At 41.8% G+C, this 12968-nt stretch overlaps 1 protein-coding gene across 5 annotated transcripts in view; it reads right to left on the reverse strand.

Annotated features, from left to right (window-relative positions):
• UNC13B (unc-13 homolog B) overlaps window positions 1–12968 on the reverse strand; it is a 206015-nt gene that overhangs the window by 163469 nt on the left and 29578 nt on the right. For all 5 annotated transcript variants that reach the window (XM_053931585.1, XM_053931584.1, XM_053931583.1 and 2 more), the window contains 4 exons: window positions 12776–12875; window positions 8757–8874; window positions 7692–7815; window positions 1159–1229 (listed from right to left, as the gene is read on the reverse strand). In XM_053931585.1, coding sequence (XP_053787560.1) covers window positions 1159–1229; window positions 7692–7815; window positions 8757–8874; window positions 12776–12875 — 413 coding nt within the window. The remainder of the gene's footprint in view (window positions 1–1158; window positions 1230–7691; window positions 7816–8756; window positions 8875–12775; window positions 12876–12968) is intronic.

The following is a 12968-nucleotide window of genomic DNA, read 5'->3' on the forward strand; positions in this document are numbered from 1 at the left end:
GACACAGAAAGCTCAGGATATCTTTCAGTGAGCACCAGCTCAGTGAAACATTAGAGGGCACCTGTGCCTCGCTGAAGTACCTGAACTGCTGCTCCAGCCTTCGGGAGTGGGGAGGCACCACAGCAGCATCACTGACAGGACAAGGTACAGACTGGGCTTTTCATTGATTCTTAGAGGTTTTCAAACTTCTAGGAAGGCAAGAGAGGCTGCCCTAAATTCTTTAAGTTTTTATCCACCCGAATACTGGTCTGTCCTCAGACAAAAATAAAATCCACCTCATTTTCCTTCAGCTGCACAGTAAAACAAATAACTTATATAATGAACAGAAAATAATAGATGAAGGATCCCACAACAAAAATCTCCTAAAGTCATTGCATTGGCAGAGTATTTTGCAAGTTATCTTGCTATGGAAACACTTGCTATGGAAAGAGACCTGTCAAAAAGGCTTCACCAGCACCATATTCTTATTCGATGTTCACATCAACACATGAGTATTGGGGTTTTCTATATACTTCATTTCTGGTACAGGCATTAACATGTTAGATCTTACTCTGCTAACAGTCTGAACTGTAAACAAAATTTTAGTCGTCCAACAGACTCTCTTAGAAATAAAAAAGTAACCTCTATTTTATAGCTACTTACACAAGTACACACTAGAGCCAGGGAACCAAAGCCATACCTACCACTTACTCTAATACAAGATGCACATAAATTGAGCCATTAACAACTACATTAGGACAAAAGCCAACACTTCAAACAGTCCTCAGTTCAAATAAAGATTCAGTATCTTGCTTTTTCTTCTTCAAGGAAAGAGTCAACTGCAAAGAAGTCCTTTTTCACTTGATTTCACAAAAAGAACCTACCACAGCCTGTCAAAAATGGTTTCACTGTCTGCTCAGGTAAAGCCCGGTGTTGCCTTTCCTTTGAACATATTCACATCAACAAAACATTATTCAGGCACTTCCAGCATGCAGAAAAATATTCCCCTCTTTAACACTAAACAGTATACTTGAGAAAAGAGTTCGGTAAGCAGTTCATGGAAGACTTGTAAATTATCAACGTTTAGTATTTACCCTAGTCACAGGGATCTAATACAAAGAATAAAAGCTAGTTATAAGACATTCAGGGCTACAATATTCTTTCAATTTTGATATTTACCTCATCATCTCCCAGTGAATTTATTTGTTCTAATTTTCTGGTCCAGTATCTGGCCTCTTCTTCAGGGATATCTAAGTCAAAAGAGTAAGTCACACCACCTTATTAACCAGGCAACTTTGCATTCATCACCATTACTATTAAAGATCACATACAAAAAACCCATATGTCATTTTTAAGAAATAGGATGTCTTATGTTAGCACTCAGATAGAAAATAAACATTGTACATAGTAGCACAGTTCAAGGGCTTACCTGCTTTCTTGTTTAAAGCTGATTAACCAAATGCATACTTACACAAAGGAGGAAAGAGAAGGATGGACTAGTTCACGTTTAATTCAACTATTAGTTTGATGGAGAGCCATTTCACAACAGTATTTTAATACACTTGCTTATGTTTGATAACACATAAGAAGAGCATCTTCTGGAGGCTTTTTATAATCCTTGCAGAACAAGGGCTGCCTTTGAATAGCACACCTTAGGCACACCAATAGCACACCTCCTGGTATAACACAGATTAGGTACCAAAAAATAAATGACCTCTTATTTCTTTGCCAGCAATAAGCCAAATATTTTGAGGGAATAAACAGTATTATAGGCAGTCATATTCATATGAAAGCACATTCTTACTTTTACACCACACTGCAGTTTCATTGTGAAATGAATCACAACATTTTCACCATCAAGAAGAGTTACCAAGCTGACAGCAAGTAGCAAGCATTATCACTTTTATTGTGGTAACTATTTTCTGTTTCACACCTTGAAGTAATATAGTGTCCTAATGGAACACTGACTTCTGCCACTCAATATTTCACCTTTCAAAGCATATGCTCAGAGACGCAGATAACCTGCTGTGAAAAGCTTAACACAAAATTATTTAGGGATGGAGTGGTGTGAAAACATTGCAAAATAAAAAAAAAAGTATTTGGATTTGTTTTGTTTGGGTTTTTTTTTCTAGTCACTCAACATCCCTGAATGCAGCAACTTCTGAAATCTGGCTATTTATGGCCTGAAACCGCACCACTGCAGAAACTTCAAAGTTCACAGAGGACAGAAATGGAGGGAGTGTTCCAGCTAAACACCACCAGCCTTGCAAGCTGACAGGAAGGTACTGCTATACCAGTTCAGCTGGTTTTCCCATCTCCTGTAACTCTTTACACTTTCAGGTGGCCTCAAAAAGAGCCAGTAAGTTTGCTTCCCTGCAATGAACTGTACTCCATGGACACCACCACAATGATATGCTAAGTTATACATTGGCAAGAATGGGAGAAGCAGGACAGGGTGGCCTCCTGATGAAAAGGTGATTTTAAAAGTTACATCCACTCCTCACAGAAGAAAAGAACAAGATTTATTCCACTGGAACCCACGAGGCTTTCAGAAAGGACCAAGAACTGCTTTCTTCTTGTACTTTGAGAGAATGTTCTACATGTGTCCTCTCTCAGCCACACAAACCATCATCTTAGGAAGAAAACAAGCCCAAAACCACTGCAGATAACAGAACACAAACCACTGTTAAAAGGTACACGCCAGATTTAGTGGAATTTCAAGTTTCAGCAGTAGATACTTCCTTGGACTACAAACTCATGTCCACATCTTTGTAACAGGAACACCACTGAATTTCTATGGAACTAGCGTCACTCACACAAGGTGTTAAAATACTCCCCAGTCAAGAAAGTTTTACGGATGTTTACGGTCTGACTCCAAAAAACCTGCACTAAGTAGAAAAAAAACACAACCCATTTCTCCTTGCATGGAGAAAGACCAAAGTAATTTATTTTAACCAAAATACACAAAGCCAGCTGCTCTTTCTGATGTACAGTACATTACTTTGTTGTTAAAACCCACCGGAAAACAAGGTAAGAGAAACATGAGAGACTCTTCCACAACTACAAGAGTTGTAGAAACACATATCTGTTTTTGATCACCGGAGCCGTGGATCGCAGCTGCACAGATTTATTAGATAGCCTCTGCACAAATTAAGGCTGGCATTCAAAGCAAATCTGGACAGAACTGATCTAGAAAGAAGGCATCAATTAACTGAATGGCTATCAGCATGCAACCTGATGAGATTTAGCAGGACAAACTGCAACAATGGCAAGAAGCAATCGAAAAATTACAGCAAAGCCCATGGAATTGTCTTAGAAAGACATCATTTCTCTAAAAGGTGAAGAATTAAATGAGGACTTTTTAGTCAGAGCCCAAAGAATTCACATCTGGATCCTGAAATCAAGACTAAAGAGACTGAGGAGGGGTGAAGCAATGACTACCATCAACACTGCAGAAATTGAGAATGTCTCAGTGTAGGCCTCAATGCCTTCCCAAAAACCATGGTGTACTGGCATGCCAAGGCATCAAGGAGCAGCGCTTGTCTCTTGGATTTACTTCTATCTTGGTCAGACGACTATTTCATAAACAGACTGTCAGATTTTTACTGCAGGACTGCTGCTTCTATTGAAGCAGCTTCTTATGCAAGTCAGAGATAAAAATCAGCTACTGTCTAGATAACAGCTGCTGTAAGGGCATCTTCCTGATCTCAGAGAAACTCTTGTCATCAATATCAGTATTAGTAAAATTATTGTACTGTTCGTATTGTTTGCTTTGCAAAGCTAACTTTAAACATGAAGCAACTGGCCTATAATCTTGAATCAAGTTACCTGCCCAAAAGAAATCTCAATGAGATAGAATTTTTTTTTTTTGAAGAAGCTTCTGTTGTGTTTTGCCTCAATCAGCAGCTTTGTGGAGGCTGCTTCTCTGATTCTCTGAAATGCACAGAGATCACAGACAGTTTGCAAGGCCACATCCACTGGCCAGCTCCTGCATCACTGCTCAGCTTTTGACTACAATGGAAATTACTCTGCTACATTAACTTTGCTTAAAAGATAAAAAGATGAACTAGTCCAGAGAGAGGCCACCTGAGGCCTCAGCCATCTCAGGACTCCACTGACATCAAGCTTGGTGAATACAAGGAGTAGGGCCATATGTCAGTGAAACAAAATTGCCGAAAAACAGAGAGGAGACGGACAGGTAGATTCAATAGCTTTTGGTTCTTATTAATTTGAAACCAACACAGAAACAGCAAGCTTTACTGTCCCTGCTCTTAGTGTCATTCTCAGCTGGAAGCTGAATCCCATTTTCTCTAAGCTCCTGGTTTTCTGGGCCTGAATCTGCAGGGTCCATAAGCAGGCACAGACATGGCAATGGCTGGGGTGGGGGATGAGCAACTCCCACAGCATCAGGATTGAAGGCTCCAAGTTGATCTGATGTGGGATTCCTGGGCACATGAGCAGGGGTGTGGGTGGAGGTCCCAGGTGAAGCTGCTCAGAGCAAGTAAGTGCCCTAACATCTGGAATGGGCACACAGCAGTACAGTGACTTGTCCAAGTGAGAAAGGAAATAAGAGAGGAATTTGGTGCATCCATACAAACCACTTCACTAAGTTAAACCCCTCAGGAAGCTAAATATGACAGCATTCCTGTTTAAAGATCTTTAGCTTGGCAACAACCAGGCACTTCAGCTCAAAAGCTTTTATTTTCAGATTTTCTGGTCCTTGCTCTGAACCTTGCACTTTACCTTGCTCCTTCTGAATTTTCCCACAGAAGCAAGTTCTGGGGTGGGGCAAAACCTAGCTTGGCAGGAGTGAGAACAACTGCTGAAAGCAGAAGTGATACCCTCTCTCCCCCTACTTTCCTACAAGTGTTCGTTCACCTGGCTTCCCCTCTTCCCAGCCCAAATTTCTTCCATTTTCCAATGTATGGGAATCTTTGTAAGTTCTCACTGAAATGACTCTGCTGAGCTGAGTTTTTCTTTCTGTTCAGTTCCCAAGACACTAAAATAACAAGGCACATTGACCCTACTTCATGGTTAGATGCAGATCAGCATGCGCCCACCCTGGGAGTGTTGAGAACACTAAAATCATCTTCACTCCAATTATGAACTAGAAATTTCTTGGCACAGAACCAAACTGCTACAGTTTGGGAGGCAAAAGCATTTTTGAGTATTGCATCTTGTGAGGGATTTGCACAGTCACTGCACTTCTAAAAAAGGGGGACAAAGTAAATTGCTATTAAACAGAACAATTTTACACTTGGAAAGCAGCATCCTGAAAAATCTGTGCTAACACACACTCACTGCATCAAAACAATAATAGCAAAATTTTCTTCTCCCTACCAGAAAATTTTCTAAACCAACCAAGAAAAGTTGTATCCCTCCCTTGTCTCTCTTGTTCCAAAGAGGAAATAGATATGATCAGAGGAGAAAGTGGCTGCAGCCTGTCTTGGCTAACAACCACTTCTAGCCATGAAGAAGGCAATTTATTGCCATTTTTAATAGACTACCAAGCACAAAAATGCTTCAAATTATAATGCCTGACATTTCCCATCCTCACTATTTGTTACGTTTTTGTAGCAGAGGATTTGCAGACATTCTGTTTCTGAGAGACTGCACATTCAAGAACATGGGGCTGGCAAAGACCATCATATGACAGCCTGATCCCCCAGGACTGCAGTCCATCACACAGAGATATGCAGCACAGAAGGGCCCACAGCTGCCCTCCCCTGCACAGCATGTGCTGATGTCACACTAACTGACCACAAGGCAACAGCTGCATCTGGAACATGCAATGGCACACACAGGGGACATATGAGGGCCTCCATCAGTGCTCTTTGTCCCATTACAAATATGGCCACTGACAAAGTTTAACTCTTGCATGACCTCAAAAAAGTTTATTTTCTATCACCAGAAGCAGAAGCTAAAATCCCACCAGCCTTTGCTAGGAGATGACTGCTTCCCAACTCCAAGCCTGGTAAACAGCCGAAAACAACATTATATGAATATAAAAATTTTAAAAATCTCTAAGTTGTCTTCATCATGTACTACCACTATCAGCATCAGTATGTTTTGCACTTATTTCAGCTTTAGGAACTGCTGGTCTCCAGAGTACCAGCAGAAGAGATACCAGTAAGGAAGAATCTTGAATGTACGAGGCGAAAGCAGAAACAGCAAACTAATCCAGGATAAATATAGTGCAAACGACAAACCAGTTTCTAAACCTCTTTGCATACACAATCATGTTTTACATCAAGGACTTCAGCTTTTTAGGTTTTCAAATTCATTTAGTCTCTTTTACAAACCCTTAAAAACCTCTCAAGCTCCACCTAAATACAATGAAATATTTTAAATACATTGATAACCTGGGGTACTGCATCTGTGTGCATCTAAATAAGAGAGCAGCCAGAAATTCTACAAAAAACACAGCAGCACAGCCAAACAGGAGAACACACAGGTTTTTTTAAAGCTGGTATCCCAGGCAGCAGTGTTTTCAACACTGCTGAAGTTGAAAAGCAGCACAAGGTGTACATAAGCCCACACATCATTCTGGTTCTCATGCATCTACAATAGCCAGGAGATCTTCACCTGGGAAACAAAACATGACACACAATGTTCCTAAGTGTCACTCCAAACCTGCTGTTATTAAAATCTTGCAATCTTGCCTGCCTACGGCCCAGCTGATGACTTAAGAACTTCCACAGCACATCGGTGATCCATTGACTTCCCTGTGTAGGGACAAAGCAGCAGCTCCAACTCACATGACAAAAAAATCTTAACGTGTAGGGCACTAAGAATCCATGTTGCTGCCATCCAGCTAAAGGGAAACTGATCTGCAAATTCATTGGGAGAGATGCAGAAGCAGTGCTGTGAGCTCCATGCACCCCTGGAGCTCAGTCTCACAGTACCTGGGAAAGGATGCAACAGTCAGGGGGAGAAGGATGAGCCTTGCAATGACACAACCCTTTGAAACACTTCAATGATCAGTGCATGAAAAAAAAAAGCACTAACCCCAAAAACATCATCTCAGTTCTTGATTCCAAGCATCAGCCAAGAGCTGGAAAGAGAAGTTATGCAAGCCTAAGATGTATTCTGGCTAAGGCCTCAATTTTTGGGGTTTGTTTTTGTTTGCTTAAGTAAAATAAAATTTTAAAATTACACACAACTTTACTTGAGATCAGTTTGCTCCAATTAGCTGCTTTTCCATATTTTGTATTTTTCAACCATAAGTAATTGCCATAAAGGCAGTACTTACAACATTAAGTTATTTATATACTCTGCTAATGATAATGTTCAGGAGCACTAAACATTAATGTTTCACTAACTGAACTCATGTCTAAGAGGGCTATGTGCACTCGTCACAGAACAGCTCTAACAACACACCTGACCTCCTCTAGAGCCAAATTTGTCTAGATTCAAAGAAGCAAATGCTCCTGCTCGGGAATAAAATGTGTGACTACACAATCCTGAAACGCTACTAGAAGAAAAAACTGCTGCTAGTCTAAATATTCCAGCACCCAGGGACTTTCAAATAGTTCATACTTATTCAGATCTTGTTAGAAAGAAGTCAAACAAAAATTGAATACCAGCCACATGGCCTCCACTGAACTGTACTGACTGAACTGAGAATAAACACAACTTGATCATAAAACTTCAGTTGTTCCCACTTTCTCTCCACTGTCAGCACCCTGGGTAAGTTATGGAAATGCACTCACCAAAAGGTAATTCAAATCTTGTGTCCAGCAAAATTTTATGAGGAGTTGGGTTTTTGGTTCCGCAGATTTCATCATGTTTCATTATAACTTCTGCCTCCAGTGTAGACCACTCCCCAGGACCTTCCTGTGAATCAAAGGCCTTAAGTGAATGAACATTCAAGTCTGAAGAACTTTATGCACCAACTCTCACGCATTTGTTAAAACAGTCCAAAAAGAGCTTAACAGCATTATCAACCCTATCTTAACATCAAATTACATTCGTTCAGCATGCACTACCTTTTTCTTCCCAACCGGATTTCCTCCAAACCTCAAAGGCATCTACCAGAGCAGCAGCAAAAAGAAGTGCTGCCTTCTCAGTGGAACTGCAAAGGTATACCCTCAAAGGCAGGACTGAGGAGCATCTGGACAGCAAGAGGAATTGAGCACCAGCAAGACCTCATAGCTACACTGCAGGGCATCCCCACTCTTTTCCTTTTATGGAAAATATGATCTATCTCTCCCTGCTCAAATCCAATAATCTTCTATGTAAATACCATAAAATTTGAGTTAAAAATGCTTAGCTACAACAACTGCCAAACTCAGTAGTTAGGGCAGTTACAGACATTGGCACATCCAACTTCCTACTTTTGTCCATATATATTAGCACAAGGTTCACCTAACACTACAACCAGAAGCCCTAAGTAGATACTGCAGATGTGCTCTGGGCCTACCTTGTCAGCTGGACAAGACAGAGGTCTTTAGCAGTAAGTCATAGGAATCTGACCATCAGACTAAGCAGTCAGTTCTTAAGACTTCAGACACGTCTCTGTTCCTTAATAGATCAGGCCCTAGTTCTTGAGTCCACACGAGTGAAATGAGACCAAAGAGCCCTGTGTGTGCTCAGTTGTGATCTCACTACAAAATCAAAACTAATGTGATGAGACAGCCCTCTCTGCTGTCACTCAGTCTTCCTGACTTTGCAAGTGGAAGCTTTGCTGAGGAGCTCAATCTGGGCTGCACCAGGCCAGATTTGTAATGCATTAATTATCAACACTGGAGCAAATGAAGGTTCTCTGTCAGCTTAACCTCATCAGATTGGTGAATGGCCTTCAGAGCAATCCACACGGTCCCAACCAGGGTGTCCCATATCAGTCCTTTGTTCCATACTTCCACAATTAGGCCCAGGTCCAGCCGACTGATCTCACTGCAAGAAAATTAAAGGCAGCACAAATGAGAAAAAAGCAGAATACAATCTAATTTTGTTTCATGTTCAGCATTATCACCATGATTATACCAGTGAACTATTTCCACAAAGCTGTGTCAAGCTACAGAGAGCTCCTGGAAGTGTGTGGCTGAGGCAGCTCATACTCACAGGGAACACCAGTTTCTAGTAACTCACTAGAGTATTAATTAGTTTAATACTAATTACATAAAGAGTGCAAACTAAAATTCTGCACTATGTCATGCATGAACTGCCAGTAGGGAACTCATCTCTGCAGCTATGTACACAGGAGAAGGAAGTGTACCTTGGACCAACACCTAGAGGTGAGCTGCTCTTTGTCATCAGGCACCACATTTTTAACAAAGTGAGTGTCTCCCTTGGCAGCATAGCAACACAAGTGTACACTGGCAGCTGCAAATGTGTCAATACTTACCTGTGAGCGGAGGTACTCCTAACCAAAAGTAACAATCCCACATCCAGCATAGCTGCATCAGCAGCACTACCTATTTCTCAGGGCTGTGTGGCACCACTTCTGCTCCAGCACCAGCTACTTCCACACGGCCACTGAGTGACAGGTTCTTGGAAATACTTATCTGAAAGTTTTCACAAACATCTTTCCTCTCATTAACAGAAGGATGCATCTCAAATTTGCTTCTTCTCAATATTTTATAGCATTTATGCCTCACTTCTGCATACTAGTTTGTAACATGCCTACTTCAGAACAGCCTAACACATACACAGCAGACACTGGTAAAAGCAATAAAGTAGAGAAGAATCCTGAGCTGTCTGTTGGTATCACAGTTGTCTCATACTTATGATGAAGAAAGGCTATAACCCATAATTTTTCAAGTTCAGGGCTTCCCTTTATTGCAACTGTTAATCCCCAAAAGTAGGCATCATGGACAGTCAGTGCTGCTGCCCTCTGCCCAAATATATACATGTTACAGCTATCAAGGAAATTTAAAAGTATGTTACTGTCTTATTTCTATAGACTGCCGTTATGGCCAAAATAAGAAAGAACTGCTGCAAATCCAAGCATCCACTTGAACTCTGTCTCCTTCTTGAAATTGAAAGAGAACATCCTATCTACAAGGTTCAAGACAAGCCCTATAGTTACAGTAAAGCATATAAATGTCTATTTTAAATCCAAGTGCTTCTGTTCTTGGGACACAGGAATTGAGGTTAGGAGTGTCCATTGCTTGAGTGGCTCAGTCTGCAACAGTTCAAAATCAAGCTGCTACACAGCCTTTTATGAGTTTACTGCTAGCATCTTGTAATCGAGTCTCCAGCATCCTCTGCTCTGATAGGGTTACTCAGTATGGCCAACAGCTGTACCAGCACTGCTCTGCCCTCACCCTGCTTGATATTCATCCGATTGAAGGCTGATGATGACTGGCTGACTGCTGAATGGAACAGTGAGTCCGGAAAGGGAAGGAAGAAATACTCTATTTTCAGTCACAGTGTAAAACCACATACTTTGCTTCAACATACACTGTCAGAGCAGGACACTGGTCATGATACACCCAATGGTGTCCTCTACAGGACACCAAAGGTCCTGTACCTTTGGACAGGACCAGGTAACCAGGTAAGAATAATAAATAAAGAGAATTTCTGTACAGTGGCTTTGATTGCCTTTGTGTGTCCCTTTCTCCACCTTCTGGTTAGATGCAGAACAGCTTCTAAGAACAAAAAGAGCTGAGACTGAAATTTAGTGTCCGTCACTTTCCCACACACACATTGAATTTAAATAAAGGCATTTCTCACAACTTCAACACCAATTTAATCACCATGTTCTAAACACCAGTGGGCACTTTCACTCAAGGTGTTTCCTGCAAATATGCAGCAAATACATAGTTCTTTTAAAGCTCCTTCAAAATTGAAAGACGTCCCCAAGGAATACATTGAAGTGCTTAACTGGTCTGCTAAATAGCCAAATCTCAAACAATCCCAGAGCCCCCAGTTCTGCAGTGTTTTGTCTCACAAGGAGTTTGGCAGCAAAACCAACAACACAGACAGGAAGCATTTTTTTTTTTTTGCTTGTGGTCTGTTCTTCTACTATGCCTCATGAAAAAGATAAATGCAGCACAAACAGTAAAAGCAGCCTTCCCTTAGGGAAAACCGCTGTGCTCAAAATCCTTTTCCAACTCCAGAAAGAAAAAGAGCAAACTAGAGAACAGGAGTATTGGAATACCAGCACTGTTTCCCCCAGGACAACTTAATGTACACAGGATCATGCAAAACACATTCGTTCCCACATGTAGTATTTCTGTTATAAGGAGACACCAGAACTACTGTAGAGTTGCCTGGCTAAAGCAGGGACAATAATGGCAAGGTAGTTCAGCTAATATTCTGCTTCCATATTCCCTAGCAACTAATTATGGAGCATCTCCGTGACTTTACAGCATGCTAGCTAAGCTCTCAGCTGATACCAGAGTGCAGCTCCAGGAGCTGCTTGAGGGGAGGAAGGAGGAGCAACCACGGGAGCCTTCATCCAACACATTCAAGTGCTTTCTTAAATCACTACTGAGAAGTCTCCTTTGTAGTTGGCTGTGTTTAAAGCTAGCTCCTGCCCACAGGACGAGCACAGATCATAGGCAAAAAGACTTAGTAGTTTGAGTATGGGCATGTGACTTGGAGGGAAGGTTCAATTCCCTGTCCTGGAATTGACAAGGAATATCTCCAGTCCTGAGATATTTTACATCAGTGATAGTCATGGCCTCTGTCTGACTAGGAGCTGCAGAGCTGAGCAGATGCTGGTGTTCAGGAGAGTCTGCATTTCACAAGATGCCAAAGGACAGGCTCCAGACTCTCCGTGCAGGAGCACACATCTCTTGTGCTGCTCCAAAAGCAGTACCACCAAACAAGGGAGGTGGGAGAACAGCTATGATGAGAATACTGTACTGACCTAGGTGACCTCCTTAACTTGAGGCAACAACCTCCTACTTTCAGCTGAGAAGAAACAAACTGATGCTGGATTAGGAAACATATTCACAAAATTCCATGAGGGGTCCCTTACCACAGATACTATGTAAACACCTCAAACCCATTCAAAAAACAGCAGCACTAGCTCTGACCCCACAAATATGATTTCTGCCCCCATTTAGTAAATTTAGTTCAATTTGCCTTACAAATATTCAAAAATTCAAGCTATAGAAACAGCAGCAGATGCAGTATAAGCAATAAATCATTCATCTATCAGAAGAAAAACCCCACCATTCTACAAGATACTGGGAAATCCTTGGCTGTATGTCACGTCTATGAGAACCAAAGCAAATCAGAACTGCCAACTGCACCAGAAGCCCTGGGAAAGCTGGAATGAACTGGTTCTGTTGTCCATGGAGCAGCTCCCAACTGAGGTAACCAGGATCACCTTGTAGAGGCCCTGAGTGCACTAACAACAGCCTTTAATTGCCCTGACCAAGCCTCTCCAGCCGTGGACACCCACACCCTCTTCCCACACCCAGGATCTCCATTTAAGCTCAGCTATGGGGCCTTTAGTCCTTGACTAAGCTATGCTGTAGGTGTGTGTGTGTGTGTCTCAGCTTACAGACACAGCTGTGCACATACTGGCCAAGGACAACATCAATCCAGACCCAACCCACACAGTAACTTCCCAGTTCAACCTCAGACTTGGCCTCTCACTGCAGACCTGACCGGCAATTGCCAATCCACAGCACCTGCCGAGACAATCTCCCAACACACATCCTCCACCACAGGCCAATGCGTACAACAGGAAAGAAAATTATTTAGGTTGTCACCAGGCTTATGCATTTTACCTACCCAAACATTCTGATTCCTACACACACTAGCAGCTCTGTACAAACACAAGGGCTGCAGAAGGACTCAATCACAAGCACCTCATGCTGTGCACCACCATACTTACAACATAAAATCCTGTTCCCAGCAGGGCTGGTCACCTCTCACGGCCACCGTTGTGCTCTTCACATTTTGCACTTTCAAGGTCACGTATGTATTGAATTTATCTGGGGAATGAGACACAAAATGTTATCTCCATCATCATACTCTTTCATCACATCACCTGCAACACTGCAACGTTTTCAGTTCATACAGTGTAT

Source organism: Vidua chalybeata, chromosome Z (assembly GCF_026979565.1).
Source record: "Vidua chalybeata isolate OUT-0048 chromosome Z, bVidCha1 merged haplotype, whole genome shotgun sequence".
Classification (NCBI taxonomy): Eukaryota; Metazoa; Chordata; class Aves; order Passeriformes; family Viduidae; genus Vidua; species Vidua chalybeata.